Source organism: Ambystoma mexicanum, chromosome 1q (assembly GCF_040938575.1).
Source record: "Ambystoma mexicanum isolate Mex_15411 chromosome 1q, UKY_AmexF1_1, whole genome shotgun sequence".
NCBI classification, from domain to species: Eukaryota; Metazoa; Chordata; class Amphibia; order Caudata; family Ambystomatidae; genus Ambystoma; species Ambystoma mexicanum.
The window spans coordinates 1306312314-1306336271 of record NC_090922.1 but is presented as its reverse complement, the minus strand read 5'-3'; the positions used below and the strand labels follow the sequence as shown (position 1 = coordinate 1306336271).

The 23958-nt window shown below is 50.5% G+C and overlaps 1 protein-coding gene across 1 annotated transcript in view; it reads right to left on the bottom strand.

Annotated features, from left to right (window-relative positions):
• Nucleotides 1-23958, bottom strand: part of NDC1 (NDC1 transmembrane nucleoporin) — a 367243-nt gene that overhangs the window by 8599 nt on the left and 334686 nt on the right. Inside the window, exon 17 of the mRNA XM_069642162.1 lies at nucleotides 23636-23796. Within this exon, the coding sequence (XP_069498263.1) occupies nucleotides 23636-23796 (161 nt within the window). The remainder of the gene's footprint in view (nucleotides 1-23635; nucleotides 23797-23958) is intronic.

Here is a 23958-nt window from a genome sequence, read left to right as displayed (position 1 = left end):
CCATCCCGACGTGCCGGTCTTCATCCACGCCAAGGCCGTGGCTTAAGACCTCGATCAGCTCTTCCTCCGAGGTTGAAGCCGAATCTAAGACGACGCCCTGCCCCCCTCTTTTTCTTCCCCGCCGGGGATTTCACGGGGGTCCTATCGATGGGCACAAAAGAGGACTCCCTCCGAGGTGGCAGGGAGACTCTGAGCCCCGAGATCGCCACCACCGGTGTAGCCTCCACAGGCTGAGCCAGGGCCGCCGCGACAGTATCGATAGAGGGCTTGGCGGGATGGATTAAGGCCTTCACCGCGCTCACCGCCTTATCCTTGAGGGGGGGGGGGGGGGGACACTGCCTCGCTCCCCCTCCGATGGGGCCTTCGAGCTCGACCGGGGCCTCTCCAGGAGCTTCGCCGGGTGCTCGCCCTTCCTCTTACCCGACCCAGAGCGTTGGCTCGTGGCTGAAGGTGCCGGGGAGGGTGCGCCCTGCCTGGCGCCCGTAGAGCCCAACCGTTCGGCGCTCCCGGTGCCAGCGGACTCGCGGTGCTTGGCCTTGTGTTGGACCTTCGTCGCCGGGGCGTCCTCAAAGGTCTTAGAAGACCGCTCGGATTTCTTCCTCTTCTTCTCGCCTGACGGGCTCTTCCCTTCCAGCCAGTTGGCGAGGCGTTGATGGCGGTCCTTCATGGTCCGCCCCGACATATTGCCGCAAAACGCACAGTCCTTCTCCACGTGCGTCTTGTCCTCATGTAAGCAGTAGAGACAAAAGGAGTGTTCATCCTCCTTAAAGACGTTCTGCAGCTGGCATCCAGGGCAGACCCTGAACAGCTTTCCGGGCGTCGAGCTTCCCTTCTCCTGGGCCATGTCCGGGCCTGAGAAGCTTCTGGAGTCCTCCAAAAACATAGCTCGACGAAATCTTCACCCTTGAGGGGCGCAGACTAATCCGACACGGGTCCCCGTTGATCGGATGGAGAGTCGGTGGAGCTTGAGGCTCTTTTGACCGAAAAAAACGAAGTTTGAGAAAAAACGTGAAAAAATAGCACTAACGCTCGAGAGCAATAGCACGAGGATCCCAACACATGAACGTGCGGTAAAAATCTGAAGATGGCTGCCAGAGGCGGTGCTTAGGTAGAGGGCAGTCATTGGCTGTGGTCAGTATGACGCAGAGACCAGTGATTGGTTATTACTACGAAAGACAGATCAGAAACGAAACTGATACTGGTTTTTTCTTTACCGAGGATTCCCAGCCTGACGACGCGGAATATTCATGAGCATGTGAATCCATGCCAGACCCCATGCTGGAGAACCATATCTGCCTCGGCCATGCAGGTGCGACGAGGATCATCCTGCACGGTGACCTCTTGAGCTGGTTGATGAGCCAGATCAGCAATGGCAATGGAGGGAACGCGTATAGAAACAGGCCCTCCCAGGGGAACGAGAAAGCATCGCCCATGCTCCTCGGCTGGGGAAACCTGCTGGCGAACCTCCGGCACTTGGAGTTCGTCGCCGTCGCGAACAGATCGATCTGGGGTGTGCCCCACCATCGGAAGAGGCGGTCCATTAGATCCTGTCGTAGTTCCCACTCGTGGCACGAGCGTAGCTCTCTGCTGAGCGAGTCGGCGATGGTGTTTTTTATTCCTGCCAGATGAAACGGCACCAGAAACATCCCTTGGGCGACGGCCCAATGCCACAGATCCTGCGCCTCCTTGGACAGGGCTGGGGACCTGGTTCCGCCCTGTTTCCTGATGTAGAACATGGTGGTGGTGTTGTCGGTGAAGATCCTTGCCACCTTGCCCTTGAGGGACGGAAGAAAGGACCTGAGGGCCCAAAACACTGCACGGAGCTCCAGGACGTTGATATGGAGGGACTTCTCCGTCGGAAGCCAAAGGCCTCTCGCGTGCAGATGTTCGGTGTGCGCTCCCCACCCTTCCAGGGAGGCATCCGTGGTCACTGTCTCCTGGTGGCCGGGGGTCTGGAAGTCCATGCCCACTGTCAGATGCGCGTGGGTGCCCCACCACCGGATCGCTCGTCGGAAACTCTCGTCGAGTGTGATCCTCTCCTCAAAGCTGCCCGTCGTCTGGATCCAGCGCGCGTCCAGGGACTCCTGCCAACGGGCGCATCCGGAGCCTGCACAGGCGGATTAGGTAAATGCAAGAAGACATCATTCCGCGGAGGGACTTGATGGACCTCACTCTGGCCGCGTCCGCAACCAGCATCCGCTGCACCTTGCCCAAGATGGCCCTCGTCCCTTCCTCCGACGGAGAGGCCAGAAGCGACACTGTCGAGCTTCGCTCCCAGAAACAGTGCATCTCGCGCAGGCACCAGGTGGGACTTGGCGTAGTTTATGGAGAATCCCAGGTCCGTGAGTAGTTGGACAGTCCTTGCCGTGTGCTCCACGGCAAGCTCCTTCATCTTCGCTCAGATGAGCCAGTCGTCCAGGTAGGGGTAGACGTGGATCCCCTCTCGGCGCAGCTGCGCCGCTACCGGTGCGAGGCACTTGGTGAACACCCTGGGTGCCGACCTCAATCCGAAGGGGAGGGCTCTGAACTGGTAGTGACGCCCTTGGACCACGAACCTGAGAAACTTTCGGTGTCCCTTTAGGATGGGAATATGGAAGTAGGCATCCTCCAAATCCAACGACGACAGGAAATCGCCCTCCTCCAGCTGACCCAGGACGTGTTGGAGGGTGACCATCCGGAACTTCTGTGCCTTGATGAATTTGTTCAGTCGTCGTAGGTCCAGGATGGGACGCCATCCTCCCGTCTTCTTCACGAGGAAGTATCTTGAGTAAACTCCAGAGCCCCAAAGCCTCTTTAGGACGAGCTCGATGGCGCCCTTCTTGAGCATCGCCTTTACCTCCAAGAGAAGTTGAGGGACGTGATGTTCTTTCCTGGCCACAGGGGGGACGCGCGGGCACCTCTTTAGAAACTCGAGCGCGTGACCCCGAGCTAGGGCGTCCAGCACCCAGCGGTCGGTGGAGATGGACTCCCACACGCTGACGAAGCTCGCCAGCCGGCCTCCCACCGGGGTGCTTCGGTGGGGGCCCGACCCCACGGCTGGTTCAGTCCTGCTTCAACGAGGCTTTACCGCCTTGTCCTCCTTGGCGACGACGGCGGGGTCCGCCTGACTTGCCTCGTCCCCTGTAAGCTTCCTGTGACGACGAACGGGCCGCTTGATGGTAGGTGGAAAATCCGCTGCTGGAACCTTTGGAGGCACCGTTTGTCTCCACCGCTCCGAAAGGGCGGCCGCCGTTGCTGGAGAACCCCAAGAGCCCGGGCCGTCCCCGTGTCCGCCTTGATGGGAATCGTCCACTGTTTTCCCAAACAGGTTGTTTCCGTTGAACGGCATGTCCAAGACTCTGGTCTGCACGTCCTGACGGAAGTCAGTAGCCTTGAGCCATCCACGCCGCCTAAGGCACACGCCATTGCCCAACTGGTGAATCCAATGTCAGCGATGTCCGTCGCAATAGTAATGGCATGGTCCGACGCCACCTCTCCTTCCTGCAAGATCTCTAGGGCTTCCGCCCTCTTGTCGTCCGGTAGGAAGTCCAGCAGGGGGGCTAGTTTGTACCACAACTCCCTGTCGTAGCGTGCCACGATAGCCAAGGCGTTGGCCGCCTTAATCGTCGTCGCTGCAGACGAGATGACTCTGCGTCCCATCGTATCTAATTTCTTTCCCTCGCCGTCCGGCGGGGAGGTCGATGTAGAGGCCGCGCCCCCCCCCCGCTTTCTTCCTGGCCGCTGCGGAGACGACCGAGTCCGGGGTCGGCTGTGCCCAAAGGCACAAGGGGGCCGCGTCGGGGACCCGATACTTCTTCTCGTACCGATCCCTTCTCGCCGGCGTCGTGGATAGGTTCTTGAGGAGGGCGAGGCCCTCATCCCAAATATCGTCCAGTAGAGGTACAGAGAGGACCGTCTTCCTCTTGGCCTCGCGCCGTTGATAAAGGAAACCTTCCTTCTCTTCCGGGCAGAGCTGGAAAAGCTTGGATGCCCTGGCGATCATGGAGTGAAACGATCCAATCTCGTCGGGCGGAGAAGCCCGGGTGGGAGGTGACGACGGCAGATCCTCGTCGTAAACCTCGTCGTCTGTACCTGTCGCGGCCGTGTCAGTCCCCGTATCATCCCCACGTGTCGTGGACGGGGAGGAGGGCTGAACAGGGCGCGATGGCTGAAAAGGAGGTGGAGGATGAATCCTTCTTCTCTTAGGGGGAGGGCTCCCAGAAGGGCCTGGCTCCGGGTCCCCCATCGGGAGCGGTTCCTCCGCTGGTGGTAACGGCAGTCTCGTCCTCATCTCCGAGCACAAGGACTGTATAGCCAACAAAATGGCCGCCGAGTTGTCTTGCGGCACTGGTTGAGGGGAATCCGACGGGCGGTCAGGAGCCCCGTCGGCACCCTCGACGTTATCGTCGTCTCCTACGTCGGGGTCCCTCCCGACGGGCTGGTCTTCTTCCACGCCGACGCCGTGGCTTAAGACTTCGATCAGCTCTTCCTCCGAGGTTGAGGCCGAATCCACAACGACCTCCTGCCCCCCCCTTTTTCTTCTCCGCCGGAGGTTTCACGGGGGTCCTGTCGATGGGCATAAAAGAGGACTCCCTCCGCGGTGGCAGGGAGACTCTGAGCCCAGAGGTCGCCACCACTGGTCTAGCCTCCACAGGCTGAGCCAGGGCCGTCGCGACTGTCTCGATAGAGGCCTTGGCCGGATGGATTAAGGCTTTCACCACCTTAGGTGCGCTCACCGCCTTCTCCTTGGGGGGAGGGTCACTGCCTCGCTCCCCCTCCGATGGGGCCTTCGAGCTCGACCGGGGTCTCTCCAGGAGCTTCGTCGGGTGCTCGGCCTTCCTCTTACCCGAGCCAGAGCGTTGGCTCGTGGTTGATGGCGCCGGGGAGGATGCGCCCTGCCTGGCGCCCGTAGAGCCCGACCGTTCGGCACTCCCGGTGCCAGCGGACTCGCGGTGCTTGGCCTTCTGTGGGACCCCCGTCGCCAGGGCGCCCTCAAAGGTCTTAGAAGACCGCTCGGACTTCTTCTTTCTTCTTCTCGCCTGACGGGCTCTTCCCTTCCAGCCAGTTGGCGAGACGTTGATGGCGGTCCTTCATGGTCCGCTCCGACATATTGCAGCAAAACGTACAGTCCTTTTCCACGTGCGTCTTGTCCTCATGTAGGCAGTAAAGACAAAGGAGTGTTCGTCCTCAAAGACATTCTGAAGCTGGCATCCAGGGCAGACCCTGAACAGCTTTCCGGGCGTCGAGCTTCCCTTCTGCTGGGCCATGTCCGAGATGGGCCTGAGAAACTTCTGGAGTCCTCCAAAAGCGTGGCTCGACGAAATCTTCACCCTTGAGGGGCGTAGACGAATCCGACACGGGTCCCCGTTGATCGGATGAAGAAACGGTGGAGCTTGAGGCTCTTTTGACCGAAAAAAGAAATTTGAGAAAAAAACGTGAAAAATAGCACTAACGCTCGAGAGCAATAGCACGAGGATACCAACACTTGAACGTGCGGTAAAAATCTGAAGATGGCTGCAGGAGGCGGGGCTTAGGTAGAGGGCAGTCATTGGCTGTGGTCAGTATGACGCAGAGATCAGTGATTGGTTACTACTACGAAAGACAGATCAGAAACGAAACTGATACTGATTTTTTCTTTACCGAGGATTCCCAGCCTGACGACGGGGAATATTCATGAGCATGTGAATCCATGCCAGACCCCATGCTGGAGAACATTAAGTGTAGCGTGACTACAGATGTATCCAAGCAGATATGTATTAGACAAGCTCATAAGCATTCATGCGCCTTCTCTCCGAGGGGAGGCAGGGTGGGTGCATGCAAATCTATGCAGGTACAAGCATCAGAAATACAATGACGGTAATGTATCCCTTCTGCGGCTTGTGGAATCTGCTTAGATCACATGCTGTGCATAGATTAGCGAGCAGTGTTAGGAGAAGGTGGTGGGTCTTGACTGTTCATGGGCGAACAGATGTCTTAGAACCGCTTGTCCCACCTGAGTATCTGTCTTGGAATGTGTGTCAATGCAGTAGTGTTGAGTGAATGTGTGTACTGAGCTCCATGTAGCTGCTTTGCAAATGCTGTCTAAGGGGACATTTGCAATAAATGCCTGTGCTCCTTGTGGAGTGAACTCTCTGCGTGAAAGGCAGTGTCTTGTCTGACAGGGAATAGCACAGTTGTATGCACGAGACTATCCATCTGGAGATGACATTCTTGGAAATGCAATCTACTTCTCTGCCTGGGGCTACAGAGACAAACAGTTGGTCTCTTTTCCTTGGCGGTCTGGTCTTGTTTAGATGTAAGGAGAGTGGTTCTTTACTATGTAGTGTGTGGAGTTTTACCTCAGCTGAGCTTTGGGGGTTCTGGAAGAAAGCCGGAAGCTCAATGGACTGGTTTACATGAAATGCTGAGATGAATTTAGGGGAGAACCTGGGATACGTTTGTAAAACAAGTTTGTCCTTGTGTATAACAAAAAGGATCTTGCACTGACGATGCTTGTATTTCACTAACTCTTCTTATGGAAGTAATAGCCACCAAGAAGGCAGTCTTGAAAGTCAGGTGTTTAAGACTTGACTTGTGCATAGGATCGAAAGGGGGTCCCATGAGCTTAGCAAGTACTAAATTGAGATCCCAACCTGGTGGCGGGTTTGAAATTGGAGGGTGGAGTCTTAACTCCCTCCATGAATGCCTTGATTACCAGCACTTTCCACCACAATACTTTGAGAGGTGGTGTAAGTCGGAAAGGCCGCCAGGTAGACATTAATAGAGTTGAATACTAACCCAGAGTCTAACAAGTGGAGCATATAACTTAGAATATGGCTTGGTGTTCATTCTATGGGGTCAATTTGTTTAGACTGGCAACAAATTACAAATCATTTCCACTTGTCGAAATAACAGTATCTAGTGTTAGGTGTTTGTGCCTCCTTCAGGATATCCATACACCTCAGTGGTAGGTTGAGATGTCTGAACTCTGACTTTAGCAGCCATGCTGCCAAATTCATAGGGTGAGGGTGCACTGTTAATCCCCCATGCTGAGTGAGTAGCTTGGTCAGGTCAGGCTTGATGGGATCGCACATCACCAGTTTGTGCAGATACCAAGGTTGTCTTGCCAACATAGGAGCTACTAGAATGAGCGTCACTTGATCCTTGTGGATCTTGTTCACCACCTTGTTCATGAGAGGAGTTGGGGTGGGGGAGAGGGGCGTGGAAGGAATAAGCAAATTTCACTGACCAGTTCATCCATAGGGCGTTCCTGTTGGAGCATAGCTGGGGAAACTTGGGCACAAAGTCTGGGCATTGACTGTTTTTGCTTGTAGCAAACAAGTCTATTGTGGGGAAACCCCATAGAGGGAAGAGGTGTTCGACGACCTTTGTGTCTAGTTGCCATTCGTGTTTCTCTCATAGGGATCTCTGCTCACCGAGTCTGCCAAACAGTGGATTTCCCCTGGAACGTGCTGTGACGATAGGAATATCTTCTGTTTGAGTGCCCATTTCCAAATTTGCTGCGCTAGTTTGAACAGATTTGATCGCTGTAGTGCTGTCAGTGAGGAGTTGCACTGATTGGTTTGCAGGTGATCTGGAATGCCTGAAGGGCCTTGAACACTGCCAGTTGTTCCAGCAGATTGATGTGGTTCTGTGCCATAGCAGGAAAGGTAATGAGTCCCCCACCCGGCAAGTGAGGCACCTGTTGTGACAATCACTTGCACCTCCGGATCGTGGAAGGGTTTTCCCTTAAACAGGTTTTCTCTCGTCCACCAGCGAAGGTTTTGTACTAGTGTTAGCGAAACTACCACTAGATCGTCCCATTGCCAGCTTGCCTGAGACCACTGTTTCGCCAACCACTGACGGGTCGCATGCGCAGGCGCCCGTGTGGTACCAGGTAAATGGAAGATGCCATCATGCCTATCAAACGCATAGCTTTGCGTACGCTTTTCTGGCTGCCGGCTTGATCATGAGGTATTCGCAATAACAGGTTTTAGACCAACCCTTCTTTTGTGTCCAACAGCTACTAGGAACTGTTTGGTTGTGCTTGGCACTAGGCTTGACTTATTTTCGTTTATGGAGAACCCCAAATGAAACAGAAAATTGATAGTTCTTTGAATGTTTTGCTTGTAAATTTGGGGTGTCTCCCATGTAATCAGCCAGTCGTCCAGGTAAGGGTACACTGGGATTGCCTCCCTGCGCAGGTGTGCTGCCAGCACCGCCAGTACCTTTGTGAATACCCTTGGAGCAGATGTTATTCCTAAGGGCAGCACTTTGAATTGGTAGTGCTGGTTCGCTATCTTGAAGCGCAAGATTCTTCTGTGCGCTGGGAATATTGAAATATGAAAATAGGCAGCTTTCATATCCAGTGTTGCCATGTAGTCCCCCGCTTTAGCAGAGGGATTACTTCTTGTAACAGTCATGCAGAACTTTTGTGGCTGGACATTTTGTTTGCAGGCAGTAAATCTAGTACTGGGCGCATTGCTAGATCTTTCTTTGGCAAAAGGAAGTAGGTTGAATAAATTCCCTCGTTTACCTGGTTGGCCGGGACGATTTCTATTGCGTCCTTTTGGAGCACCATTGACGATTTACTCGAGGAGGATGCATTGGTCGTCTTTGGAGTGGATTATCTGGCGTGGGGATGGTTGCGCGAGAACTGCTAGCTCCAGAGTCAATAGAAAATGATAACTTACTCACCGTAGTGACTAACATACTCCTAGTCCGTAGTCCCCTTTCTTCCATACTGTATGGGCATCCCTCGCTAGGGACAAGAGACGGAATCTTTTTCTCCAGAAAAAAAGTCTTCCCCTCTAAAATTAGAGGCGCGGCCCTGGGAGCATGCGCTCCCCTGACACCGCCCACCGGCGCCACTCAGTACCCTTTCACGCATCAACAATATTACCATTGCCTAATGACACCAGTTGTAAGGGGGAGGATGGTGGACGTATGGAGAAAGGGGACTATGGACTAGGAGTACGTTAGTCACTACAATTACTCCTACGTCCCTTCCCCTTTCCTCCATACTGTATCGGCTATTACAACTGAATGCAGCCCCAAGGTGGAGAGGTGACCCTCCTAAGAAAACAAGTTCCTTAAAACTGCCTGACCAAATGCTGCATCCGACCTGAAACTGGCAACCAAGTAGAAGTGTTTGCAGAAGGCCGAAGGCGTAGCCCATGTAGCCCCCTTACTGATGACCTGCCAACGAATGTGCCTCTGAAAAGCCACAGCCGTGGCCTTGGCTCTGATAGCGTGGGCATGCATATTTGCCGGGAGTAGTTTGTGCTGCCCCTCATAAGCCTCCATGATGGCCGCAACCATCCAACTTGCTATGGAGGCCTTGGAAGCTTGATAGCCTGGCCTTGACACCACCGAAGGTGACAGAGCGCTTATGATTTTCGGAAGCTTTTGGTTCTGTCCAGGAAGAATCTTCGAGCACGCCTGACATCCAGATAGTGCAGTACCCTCTGCGCTGTCTCCTTGAGGTACGCAAAGGAATTAGGTAGCACCATCTCCTCATTGAGCTGAAACAAGGAGACTACCTTAGTTAAGAATGCAGGATGAGTTCTAAGGACGACCCTGTCCTTCTGAAAGGCAGTATAGGGCTCTGAAGCCACCAGTGCCTGGATTTAACTGACCCTGCGTGCCGACGTAAGACCGACCCAGAAGGCTGTTTTAATGGTGACCAGCCTGATGTCCGCAGACACCATTGGCTCAAATGGTTTCTGCGCCAAGGCACCCAAAACAACATCGAGATCCCAGGTATGGCTTCTTGTTAGGTGGGTAGAGCCTGGTGAGTCCTGCCCAATGTGCCTCGACTATCGGGTTGGAGGATGAAAATACCTCATCCAAGTTCCTGTAGGCTCCGACGGCCGCCAGATAGGTGCAGCATGTGTCCACTTGCCTCCCTGAGTGTGCGAGGTGTGCTGAGAAGGAAAACACGTTGTCCAATGTGAAAGTCAAGGGATCGACTTCCTTTGAATCTGTCCAGTGACAAAACCTAGTCCACTTGCTCTTGTACTGGCTCCTAGTAGCGTAGCTTCTAGCGCCCTGTATGATGTCTAGGTTAGACTGACAGACGCAGGTGTTTTAATGTGACCTGTTCAGGAACCATGCTGTGAGGGCTAACCTCTGGGGGGTGGGATGGATGACTGCCTCCCTGCTGTGAGAGTAGGTCACCTTGTCCCAGCGGAAGGTGCACCAGGGCCTGTTCCGACAGGCTGAGTAGTTCGAGAACCATGGCCTCGCGGGCCACCACAGAGCTATTGGGATTATACAGAGGTGCAGGGCGTCCCTTATCTTGCAGATTACCCAGTGGGCCAGGGGAGTCGGAGGGGAAGGCATACGCGCTCATGTTGTTCCACTCAATCTGCATCAGGCCCCCCCCCCCAGAGAGCCCCAGCCCTGTCCCTGCCAGGACGCAAACTGGGGGCACCTCCTGTTCGACCAGGTGGCAAAGATCCACCCAAGGATGACCCCATCTGTCGAAGATCCCCTGAAGGACCTGATCGTTGAACTGCCATTCATAGTTGTCCACATCCAGCCGGCTGAGCCTGTCCACCTCCAGGTTGGATTCCCCCGGAAGGTGTATTGCCTTCAGGTGCATGTTCTCCAGAGCCCACGCCCAAATGTTGACTGCCAAGGTGCCCAGGGGAGGAGACCTGGTGCCACCCTGCTTGTTGATGTAATACATGCTGGTGGAGTGGTCCGTCTGGATGAAGATCCTCTTGCCACTGATTGGAAGAAAGGCTTTGAGACCAAGCCAGATCACCTTCAGCTCTAGCCAGTTGATATGGGCCTCCTGTTCCTGAAGAGACCAAACTCCATGGACGCTGTGGTTGTCCAAGGTGGCTCACCAGCACTCCAAGGAAGAGTCAGTTATTATGGTAACCTGCAGTGCTGATTGCCTGACGGGTCTGCCTATCCTCAAGTTGCAGTCCATGCTCCACCAGACAAGATGCTGGTGAAGAAAGGGTGGAATGCCGACTAGTTCCGCCTGGGAACCTCGCTCCTGACTCCACGAGGTTGCAAAGTGCAGTTGCAATCATCTCATTTTGAGCCTTGTGTGTGGCGCTGCCAGCAGACATGCCGCAATGATACCCAAGAGGTGTTGGTACCACCATGCAGAGGTCCCTGCTCTGCTGAGAAAATGACTTGTGGCCCTCTTGATGGTTGTGACCTTGTCCTCCGAGGGAACATTTCTCTCTGAGCTCGTATCCCGATGAGGCCTAAGAACGTTAGATTCTGCGTAGGCTCCAGCTGTGACTTGATATTGATGGTAAATCCCAACTCATGTAGCGTATTCATGAGGGCGGAGGAGGTGTGATGGACCGCCTCTGGAGATCTCACCCGGACGAGCCAGTCGCCCAGGTATGGATAGACATGGTACCAGTGGGCCCTGAGAAGGGCTGCCAAAACATTCATGAGTCTAGTAAAGACCGCGGGGGCTCAATTGAGGCCAAAGGATAGAATCTTGTATTGGAAATGAAAGCCCATGATCCTGAACCTCAGAAAGGACCGATGAGGCTGCCAAATCGGGACGTGTAGGTATGCGTCCTTCCGATCCAGTCACTTCCAGTTTCCCCTGCACAGTGTCTCCGCAATAAACGCTGGGGTAACCATCTTGAACTTTTGAAGAGGGAGGGGAAAGATTCAAGGTGGAAAGATCCAACACAACTGACCATCTGGGTTCTTGTGTATGGCGAAGCTCCTGGAGTAAAAGCCCATACCCTGCTGGGACGACTTCTACTGCCCGACTCTACGAGCGATCGAATCAGCGTCCCAATCGGTGGAGGGGAGGAGAAGGGAGGGCGAAACCGGGACACCACAGATAGTATCCAGGGGTCTGCGAACCTTACGCTCCAATATTGTGCGGGAAGGAAGGGCAGGCCTGCCTGCCGCCCGCCCAACAGAGACCAGAGGACCCGGAGGGGCGTGTCATGTCTTCATTCCCTCTGAGGCTATGGCTGAGGAGGGGGACTGAAAGAAGCCCTTGGTTCCCCACCTTGTGCTGTTTACGCTGGTGCTGACTTGGAGACCGGTCCGGCTGTCTTCACCTTTGCTCCTGGAAGCCCCGGAACCCGCCGAAGGCCCACCCCTTGTCAGAACGCTGATGCGTCTGGCTGTACGTCTTGGGCGTGGACTTTGTGAGGATAGATAAGGATTTAGCAGTCTGGGAACTGGTTTTCTTATCAAGCTCATCGGTGGTGGACTGAAAAAGGTCACCAGCTTCGAAGGGACGGTCTGATATGCATTCCTGGACGTCTGAGTTGAACTTGGTAGCCTGCAGCCAGGCAGTTGTTCTCATGTCCGTGGTGATGCAGATGGTACGGCCTGGGGTGTCTATGCGCCACGGTGGACTCCATGATGTCCTGAGCCACCATTTTAGCTTCTGCCAGCCCCGCCTTGAAACATGCCCGACTGAGCACCGGAAGTTCCAGAAAGAAGTCCGCTATTTCCCACCAAAGCCTCTGATTAACGGATGCGAGCATGGCATCTGCATTAGACTGACAAAGGTGTAGTGAGGCATGGGAATAGACCCTCTTTCCATAGGCCTCCAAGATCCTCTTACTTGCCTTGAAGCGCCGAAAACGAGGTAGCTGAGCATGACTGAGGAGTAGAGCGAGGCCGCGGCAATCACCGAAGAGTTGGTAGAGAGTATGCCGACAGCAAGAGTGGATCCCCTCCATTTGCCTGTACTTGGCGTCGAGGCACCGATTGGGAGGCTGCACCAAATGGGGTTTAAGCTATCCCTTTTTGGCCAAGGCGACCTCCTTCTGCATTGGGATCCCCGTTCTAGCTGCAGGGCATAGCGTGAGAAGCTCGGCCAGTACCCCGCCTCGAGTTGTTCCACCTCAGGTTGTGGAAGCCCCAAGTATTCGGTCAAACCTATGAGTCGTTCATGGAAGGCTTTGGCTGAAGATGGTGTGTCAGAGTCTTCCGACTCATCGGTGTCCACTAGGGTGTCTGGCTGTTCCCGAGCAAGTGGAGGAGTGCTAGGTGCCGAAGGCTGGAGGTGTGGTGACCTGAGACGGAGGCTGCTGTGGAGGCTAGTGTGGAACCGCCTGAACTGAGGGAGGCCGGGAAGCCGGAACGGAGGGATCCGGCGTGGGCAACTGGGGTTGCGTGGGGGCCTAAGGCGCTGCAGCCGTAGAAGGAATGACTATAGGCGCTAGAGGCGGGACTGTAGGCAGCATGTCCCTGATCACATCCCAAAGGATGCCTCTCATCTGGGGGACCTCATAAGTGTGTGGAACATTTCACAAAACCTGACTTCACAGGCTGATGGGGTGGCAGGTGGTGCGGCCGTAGTAGCAGCAGGCAGCTGGGGCCTATGCATACTCTGCCTTGCTGGCTGCGGGGTGTACCTGCCCTGCTGAAGGATAAGCTGTAGGCCTGGCAAAGACCAGTCCCACCTGGACACTTGTTCTACCTGCTCCCCTAACGGGTGTGGTGTTGGACGAGCAGCCATTTTGTCGGGATGCATGCCACGTGCCTGCGTCGTGGTGCTTGCCGCACTGGGCCCGGCCTCCTCCTGAACTCTTGGCGGTGGCGCTTGAGGCCTACACTGCAACTCGTAATGAAGCTCGGTAGGCGTAGTGCCCTCTGCTCTGTTGCTAGTAGTGCTGTGTACAGGTGCCCCCTCACATTTGTCCAGTAGTAGGGCGTAGCCCCTCAGGTGGACACCAAGTAAAAGAACCCTTCCGTCCCTCAAATATCACCAGAAGGATCCAGCGACCCCTCTGCCCGACGGCTGGTAGCTGAAGCAACCTCGGTACCTGTGCTGGAACTCGGACCAGAATGCTCCCTCCCGCTCAGACTCTTCCTGGTGAAGGAGTCGCACTTGCAGGCTGCGATTGAAAAAAGTGCCCCTGCCTTGGGCCTAGACCTAGTTTGTTTGTTTTATTTATTTATATAGCGCTCCAGACCCAGAGGCAAAAGGGCGCATCAGGAAACAGTTACATAGTACATTATATATAGTTAGCATTTATACACTTTACAGGTAAAAAGCACAATTAAAGTATAGGCAGTACCGTCAGACATAGGAGGAAGAGGATGGTAAATGCTAGATTTTGTCCAGTAGCCAACCAATAATCTGGTTCCTAAAAGACTGGAAGGACAATAGATTTAATGTTGAGTGGTAGGGTGTTCCAAAGTTGGGAGGCAAGGACCATGAAGCTAGAACCTCCAGCTCTTTTCAAGGTGAATCTGGGCACTATTAGGCATAAAGTATTGGAGGATCTGGTAATTCTAGTAGCAGGTTTCAAGGTGAATTTGTTGGTGAGGTAGGTTGTGGCTAGATGGTTTAAGGCTTTGTATGCGAGCCACAGGGTTTTTAGGTCGATTTTCTGTTGAATGGAGAGCCATTTGCACAATTTTCTGGTGGTAGAAATGTGCTCTAGCCTGGGGATGTTTAATGCTGCTCGTAGTGGGTAATTTTGGAGCACATGCAGTTTGTTGATTATGGATTGGGTAGCACCTAGGTATAGACTGTTATAGTCCAGTTTGGACTGTATAACAGCCCTGGCCAGCGTAAGGCAGCTATTAGAGGACAGAAAGGGTCTACAGGCCCTGATCAGCTTACCAGTATAGGCAGTGGCTGAGGCAGTCATGTTAATTTGTTTGGATAGGTTAGTGTTGGCGTCAAGATAAAAACCAAGGGTTTTCACACTTTTAACAACAGGAATAGTGTTACCATCGATGATAACGTTAGTGTAGTTAGGGCTGAGTTTAAACAGGTTATTGGGTGAGCCGACTAGGAGAAGCTCTGTCTTCTCATCGTTCCGGCATAGGCCGTGTATGGCCATCCATGCCTGAATGATGGAGAAGATTGTTAATCCGGACGACATCAGCATTGTAGTTACCTGAGAGGGTAAGGAGTATCTGGGTGTCATCTGCATAGTTGATGTAGGCGACACCCAGATGGTCCAGTTTGTCAAAGAGTGGCTTCGTAAATATTTTATACAAAGTGGGCGAAACACATGAGCCTTGTGGGACACCACAGGTGATAGGGATAGGGTCTGCTGCCGCTACTGGTGAGAAGACCCCCATGGTTCTATTGGCCAAGAAGGATTGTATCCATGTGACAGCAGAAGAGGAGAAGTGAGCTCCGGAGGATAGGTGGTTGCAAAGGATTTTGTGACCGACCAAGTCAAAGGCCGCTGAGAGGTCTAAGAGGAGTAAGATGGCAGAGTTACATTTGTCTTTGATTTCATCAATCTGACTTTTGAGGTCAGCAAAGGCAGTTTCTGTTCCATGTTGAGGTCTGAATTTGCAGGTAAGCAACTTTGTCAAGGATTTTTAGCAGGAATCGGACTGTGGTAATGGGTCGGTAATTAGTGGGTATGGCTGGGTCTAATTGTTTTTTTAACAGTGGGAGAACCCATGGATGTTTCAGGTGGCTAGGGACTGAATTGGTAGAGAAAGACAGGTTGATTAGTTTGGTGATCAAAGGGGATAGATCTCTGGCTGCGTCTTTTATAATCTGGGCCGAGCAGCTGTCCCCTTTACAATTAGATGGTTTTAGGGGGGTGATCATTTTTTGTACTTCCGGTATAGTTACCTTTTTAAATGTGAACCCTGCATTGGTGTCAGTGGGCGATAGTGGGCTTGGGCTAGTAGACTTACTACTGGTAAGTTGCTGTCGTTTATCCTCTATTTTGGTTTGGAGTCCTGTGATTTTGTTAGCAAGGGCGTTCTGGATACTAGTGCACCAAAGTTTGTTTTTCGTGCAAGTGTCTGTGGGTGGATTGGGATTTTCTAATTCCTTTTGTATATTAAATAGTTCTTTGGGGCAAGATCCTGCCCGATTTATCCTAACGTTGTAGGCTTCTTTTTTAGTGTGAATAATCTCCTTTTTATATAAGGAGGATATATTCATAAGATTGGTTTTGTTTTCAACAGATTGTTCCGTTTTCCATAGTATTTCTATCTTAGCTTTCTTTTTTTTCTCAATATTTTGAGTTCGGGTGCGTACCAGGAGTTCAAATGGGCTCTGGGTTTTCCTTTGCGCAATTTCAGTGGGGCGATGGGGTCAATGGCAGTGGAGTCGTTGAAGGTGTTTACCAGTAAGTTAAGGGCGGCAGTGGCTGGTAGTGCGTTAAGAGTGGGGAGGACCAGGGGTATTAGGGCTTCAGCAGTGATGTTACGCTTGTTTCTGGTCAGACAGGCTGGTGCCTTGGGGCACTTTTTAGGGTCTAAGTTATTGATATTAATATCTAGTAGGATGAGGTAGTGGTCAGTCCATGCAAGAGGTTGGGGGGCGTTGCAAGTAATATTGCAGTTGAGGGCCGCTACCCAATCAATGATTCTACCTTTCTGAGTAGGTTGAGAGCTAAGTTGTGAGAAGCCATGTTCAGCTAGGACGTTGGCTAAGGAGGAGGCTGGAGAGTCGTCGGGGTCATTGTACCCAAGGTTGAAATCTCCAAGGATGACAATTTGTGCCGATGGCTTGGAGTCTTCAGCTATTAGCGGTGTAATGTCTTCCTCGAAGGCTCCAGGATGACCTGGGGGTCTGTATATTAGGTGAATAGAGATCGTACTTTTGGGAGAGGTTTGCAACTTGATTGTGAGATGCTCAGATGATTTTAGTGAAGAGGGGGTGAATGATCTAATGTCTAAGGATGATTTAAAGATGATTGCTAGACCTCCTCCCCGAGCATTGGGTCTGTCAGCTCTGAGGATGGAGTATTTGTCGGGAATAGCTAAGGTTAAGTAAGGTCCTGATGCTTCATGTAGGCAAGTTTCAGTTATGGCGAGGAAGTCAAGATCATTAGTTAGGATAGTGTCAGCGATTTCTGTAGGATGGGCAATAAGAGACCTGCCATTTAGTAGAGCTCCCTTTAGGGGGAGTGATTTAGGCTAGTTAGAGACTGTCCTTATTATGAGTCTTAGTGTGGGGTTTGGCAAAAAGTATACTAGTTGTAAAGGGGAGTCTAGTGCCAAGTCTACTTTTATGGGTTTTGAGGTTGGGGTTGACTGTGTGTGTAATGCCTAGAGGCTTAGTTGTGGGGGGCTTAGTACTAGGTTTGGTGTGGTTAGGCTTAATACTAGGATTGGCATCCCCTGTAAGACATGGAGCACTTGGTTTAAGGTGACACAAAGTACTTTCAGAGATAGTGTTGCCTAGGGTGTCAACTGGGCAGACACTGTCTATGGAAGTGTGGTTTGGGTGGTAGCTAGGTGGGAAAGGTGGCAAAGTAGGCAGGAAGGGTGTGGGGCAGGGGATAGGGGAGTGTCTCAGGCATCCAAGTTTGGCTAGGCCATTTTTGAAGGCTTATGAAGTTATTACCGCTGCAAGGTATATTATCCTGCATGACACAGAAGGGGAACAGGATGATTGTTAACCAGGTGAGCATGGTCTGGTTACAATGTGATAAAGGTTGTAGGGCTGTGATGGGCAGATTCAACTTTGGCTAAGTGCACAAAGGTAGGTGGATTCAGCTTAAACTAGGTGTGCACCATTAGACATATTCAGCTTTGGCTGGAGACTTACAGATTAGCAAATTCAGTTTAGGCTAGCAAATGCAATAAAGACCATAGGGCCAGGCTAGTACAGTGCAGCATGAGAGCACAGGGCCAGGCTAGTACAATGCAGCATCTAGGAGCATAGGGCCAAGCTAGTACAATGCAACATCTAGGACCATAGGGCAAGGCTAGTACAGTACAGCATCTACGACCATAGGGCAATGCTAGTACAGTGTAGCATCCAGGACCATAGGGCAAGGCTAGTACAGTGCATCATCTAGGACAATAGGGCCAGGCTAGTACAGTGCAACATCTAGGACCATCCTGTGCCCGACTAAGTTCTTCAAGTCTTCTGGAGGCGACCATTCGAAGAGCTCCCTCCACCAAGCTCACCTGTTCTTCAGAGCGCGCAATGTAAGCGCATCACACGTGGTAAAACCCTCCCCGAAGAGTTCGGGGCCAAGGCAGAGGAGGCAAAGAGCATGGGGGTCAGACATAGGGAAGAGCCCCTCGCAGGCTAGACACCTGCTGAAGCCCGATGTCAACATGCACCAGGCAGGAGCGTGGCGCCCGAGGACAGAGTACCTGATTAAAGACCAAAAGAAAAGAGACAAAAAAAAAAACAGTATCTGGGGAAGACCGTGTGGAATTACAAGGCTGAAGTCAAACCCAGGAGCGCTGGTAGAAGCGGTCCGCTCCTGTCTAAAAGAGGGCTGGGGAGTGGCGGTATTGGGTGGAATCGGGGAGCGCATGCTCCCAGGGCCATGTCTCTAAATTTAGAGGGGAAGAAGACTTTTTCCTGGTGAGAAAGGTTCCATCTCCTGTCCCTAGTGAGGAACGCCCATACAGTATGGAGGAAAGGGGACAGGACATAGGAGTATGGTAAATGCTGCAGACTGCAAATGCTCTCATATATAACAGAACAGCTTTGTGATGGAATCTCTTATTCCCAACATAGCAATAATAGAATCTGCATGCATGAGGACCTGCCCACTTGGCTGTCCTAGAGCAGTTACGCAAGGCCACATATGTAAATAGTAACAATCCTTTCCTGGCTAATAAGGACTTCTGTGGCCATAACAAGGGTCTGCTCAGCGACAGCACTACTGGATTGACTGAACTCAAGAAAATCCTGAGCCAACAGTCCATCTGACTGTACCCTCCGCAGCAGTCTCAACAAATCCTTCAAAGGATCACTTTTGACTGAGGCAGACTATTACACCAACATGATAAGGCTATCATGTATTCCTTCTGCTTTGATGTTTCATAGTTATAAGAGGTTTACGTGGCCCTCATGTGATCAGGAATCCACATGTCCAAAGTTTAAACTCCAGTATGGGTGAAATTCTTCACACAATATTAAGACTTAAGCACCTAGATTCCAGTTGCAAGATGCACTGCTAGAACCTAGAGTGCTAACCCGTTCCTGTGACTGACAGCCTAGCAGGTGACTGACCTTTATCTCACACTCAACACCTTGAACTACCCCTTCAACCGCTCAGCTATCCGGTATCTATCGCCACAGGAAAATTCAGGCTCATTCCTTGACAATTTCACCTCTTTTCTTGGAACATCTAGACACTAGCACACAATATTAGAAATTAGTTATTTGCAACCACCTGCCAATGAATGTGATTACCTTCCAAAATCCTTGCCTAAAGAACCATACAACTAACCAATTGCTCCTGGGGCAGATCTAGCACCCTATTATAGCTCTTTTCGCCCAGCCCTGCACCACACAGAATACAGCAGAGTGCCATGAAATATGTGGTCCACCCGTCGGAGTCATGGACATCTCAATCCTAATCTCATCCCAACTCGGCCTATTCCTTGCCATTGCACTATTCAGCGGAAACTAGATCAGCCACCTGCATGGAATGTGATGGGATGGGATTCTCGAATGCCTCACATCTGTTCAGACTACGATATGCCAAAGGGCCATTGAACCCACTTTGCTTCAAATCCGTAACATATGGCAGCACATGCTATACAAATAGTGCAGGACATATGCAGTCCACGAAAACCGCTTACTACAGGTGGGGAAGCCAGATTGAGCCTGGTTATAGCCAAATGGTTGGCTTTGCCTCAGCTCAAGGGCCTTTGTGAAAGTAGGACCCAACTGGAGCCGGGCCAAACATCACTTCCAACTACCGCCGCATTCAGAGTAAACTAAAGTTACACTGCCACACAGTGACAGTTAGGAAGGGCATACAATCATCTACTTGCACTTTATCTAATTACATGTTGGTGCAGAGGGAGCATGTGTGGTCCGAGACCTGCAAAATTGGAAACTGTGCAACCAGAAAACCTGGATTGCACACTTGACCAACTATGTAATGCTGGACAAATCAACCTACCCAAGTGTGTTATATTTCCTTTGGTTGCCACAAGTGGGATCTCTTAGAAGTGACTCTGTTAAGTGTGCACTACACAAAAGGCTGCACTTAGCTATAGTGTATTAAACAGTATTAGCGCCAAAGATGATTAAAATAATTGCCGTTTATAATGTGCATAACACTGCAGGCTAAAATTTCCATTTGCTTGCTAATTTCTCTCCCAACGGAAAATTTAAGAGATGCCGATACACTGTTGGGATAAACTGGTTTGCTTGGAGCATTTTCCTTAACTGTACAAGGAGCCTAGCAGGACAATTGCTTTTACTATCCTTCTGGCAATTGGTTGTGGCCATGAGGTCTCCATTTGCTGGCCGCCCTGGTTGGACAGCCACCCACCGCTTTCTGTAAACTGCAGGGAGAGTTTGCAGAGGCATGAATGGGAAATCCTAATAAGAAGGCAAGGTTCCTAAGGCAGAAGGCAAGTCAACCACTGGAACAGAAGATCATTAACCGTGAAACAACCACTGATGTGCTGACCCAGTTTTCTTTTCAAATGAGGAGCTCCGAAGAGTACTCCTTTGGCTGGTGGAACCAACCAGCCCTAGGACGAACTGCAGATCAAGCCATCCCCTGAGGTACTGTGACCTACCAGCGCTGCAAACCGTGAATACCTGGGGACCTCCGACCAATTTGTAGTGCAGCGTCTTTAGGTGAACCAACCAATTAGAACTTTGGTGAGCTCCAGTTGGACCTCTAAAGGCACAAACCCTCTCATCCAAGTCCCCTCACCGACATGCAGGAATGCAGAAACGAGGAACGAGCGGGAACTGTTTCTTGGTGGAGCTGATAAAAAGGATCCCAAACCACAGACCGTTGTGGGAGACCAAAGACATCCTTGCTGAAGGTCCTTTCCTTTCGTCACCAGACAGAGTCTGGGTCTGTCACTGCTGCACAGCAACGAATCCAGCAGCGTTTTCATCAACCACCCTAAGGTACTATGGTGCTCAAGGTAGAACTGGAGTGCGATACCCGGTGTTTGGGTGTCCACCCATACCTTGTGTGTCTTTTAGGGAATCCTTTGCAGTCCTTATAAATTATATTATCCTACTAAAGCATTGTTTTAATTAACTAAAGTTCCTGAGGAACTTTGCCTTTCCTGCTGCTGCATAAGACCTTTGCTCCCATCCTACAGAGACATTGATGAACTCTTCATTAGTTAGGGATTGGACTGCTAAAGCATTAGGAGCCTTGAAAAGGTTTGCTAAGACGTAAATCACTGCTATTGGTGTTGAATAACCCTCCTTTTCCTTCCCACAGACTGAGTGACTTTGTAAATTAAACAAATTGTCATTTCACTGTAACAAATGCGGGAGCACCATTACTATTTAAACAGTAGAACTGTTATTACTGTCATTTTCTGCAACTGTAAGCGCAAGCAACTACTATTGAAGCAGTCACCTATGAAAAGTATTGTTGATATTTCCTGTGTATTGGTTGGTCTAAAATATTATTTACCTCCCTTGCCTTGTGTATATAACATAAATGTATATTTTATCATAGATTTCAGTGTGTAAGTTTTTCTGGGCTAATTTATTGACTGGTTTCATTGTACTTACCTACAGCTCTCATCCTTCTCATAAGATAAGCCTGGCTGCTCTGCCATTCTACCAATACTTTGGGTAGTACAGAAGTCTACTACGAGTTGGGGACCTGTATACCAAGGGATAGTTTTATAGTCTTATCTCCAGGTGGACTTTAGGAAACCTCCAACTAATCAAGCCATTGGGGAACAGGATGATAAATAACAGCCAAGGAAGGATATCAAGCATCGAAAAGTTCACACCAGAGTAAGACAAAAGGACCCAGGACTCGGCTAGTATGGCCAAACCTAGCCCCAAAATTCAGCAATTCCCTTGTGATAAAGTTAAGAATCCAGGAGAATTTGTGGCATGTACAGGGTCTCTTCTAGATACCCATTCACCTTCATGGTTGGCCCAAAACCAGCCCTCTTGTTACACAAAATGCACATACACATGCAAATCAGGCCAGCCCTACAAAAACACCAAGCACTCAGGTTTACCGATAGTTTGTTTATTGTGATGTATTGGGAGAGACACCAGTCTAAACAAGTCCAAACTACCGCAGAGGGCGCAAGTCTGGGCTCAGAAGGAGCCCATCTGTGCACAAAGGAGTGAAACCGGTTGCACCACTGAGGAAGCTAAAACTGAATTATAGCTGCCACAAGCCTACTCCATAATTTAACTACAAGGTGACTGAAGCATGCTGGAGCCCGAATGGGATGTTTAAAAAGCTCTACTGCCATAGACGCCATATGGGCTACCACAGGGCATTACAGGGAAAAGGGTTGCAGTGGCAGGTGGACTTCAGTAGTCCCTATGACCAGAAAAATCAAGCCAACGATCCTAGAAAACCAAGGGGATACAACTTAAGAGGTTCCATAAAATAGGGTAGCAGAACCTCTGAAAATTGAGTTACGGCCTAACTTGCATTATTTAAAGATTCTGCATATTAGTTAATAGAAAGGAGAATACTGGGTTAAAGAATACTGGGGAGAATACATTGTCAGGAGTTTGAATCAAGTATTCTTGGCATCAAGAGGCTGCAAGCTCAGAGTTGGAGTTAACATTTAGTCGGATTTCATAATTCCCTGTTGGCTTTCAGCGCAAAGTTTCCACATCAATACGAGCCATTGGAGAATTGCTTGCTACGTAAATGTGCCCTTAACACATTGAAGGTAGAATAACGATTCAAGGCAGATTTACAGAAGGAATTAGCTAACTTGGATGGAACTCTGTACTTTAACTGTGGCGGTGTATAATCCAGGGTTACATTCAAGACAAAAGCAAGCACTGACAAAGCCAACAGCTATGGCTTTAGGCCAGGCGTTTGCCAGGCACTGCCATTATGATACTATTTTACAATAAGATGACAAGAGCTGGAAGATCGTGTTAGCACCTGTTCATGTGTCAGTGTTTGGCAAATACCCATCTAATACCTACACACAAGGCAAAAAGTGTGGCTTTGCCAATGCTTGTTTTCAACAGAACTTCAGTGCATGGAAGAGATGCGAGGACACATTTGCTTATAAATCATGTGGTGGAAGGCATACTCTGTTAGAAATTTCTTTTACATCAGAAGCTCATTTACAGCTGTAATTAAGCTGTCAACTATCAGAAGGCTGCTTTGAAATAACTATGGCAGAGTCTAAACAGCATAAAGATTGAAATTACTGCTCGATAGAGCTAGCTCAGAGATCCCAGGTTGGTGCATTTTGGATGGAAGGTAGTCTGATAGATTGGCCATAGGTATTAGTATGACCATGGGCGGTAAAGAAGAGGCTTAAAAGCCAAACATCCAATAGCTCTGTATCCCTTCTCACATCCCATCTCTGATCAATGCAACAGTCTTGGCGTATGTGGCTCTAAAGCAATACCCAATGGGAAAAACTGAAATTGGCATATACCCAAGAGTATTCCTTACTAAAAGAATGCTCCTTGACATAAAACCAGTCTCAATGTAGAAGACAAAGTATTTCGCCTCAGTGTCAAGAATTATTTTAAATTTTGCGCTGAGGTACCACAATCTAGGAGTGGGACCACCGTAATTTTCTTTTGGAGGCCAACATGTACTTTGCCAATTTGTTATGAACGAATGCAGTTTTTTTCAAATTTAAAAAAAGAAATACTGAAAGAGACATTTAATATTTTATGGAAACATTCTATTAGGCGGCCCCACTATAACACATCCAATGCAGAACATACGAACAGCGTTAAATAAAAACGGTTGCCTGTTACAACTCCAGGAGAGCCACGTATGGGCTTAAATGTCAATCATAGGAATAAAAGGTTACTTACTTTAAGTGTTCTCCAAACGTTGTTGTTATTCTGTAAATAGCAGTTTTCAAAGAAGCTCTCAAGGCAAAACGTAGAGTTTTGTAGGAGGTGTCCACAAAGCTTCCCGAAATCCTGGTTGGTTTGCTGGAAGCATGAGGCAGCTTGAAGTGTTTATCCACAGCCTGGGAGACAACAATGAACACACAATTGTATGAACAATCCGTTTCATACAGTGTCTAATACATAGGGCTAAGGATGTAATTTACAGGTGAGTAACAGTCTGTAACAAAATGGGAGTAGAGGAGACCAAAAACTACTCCTTAATCGAAATCGCTGTCACTAGC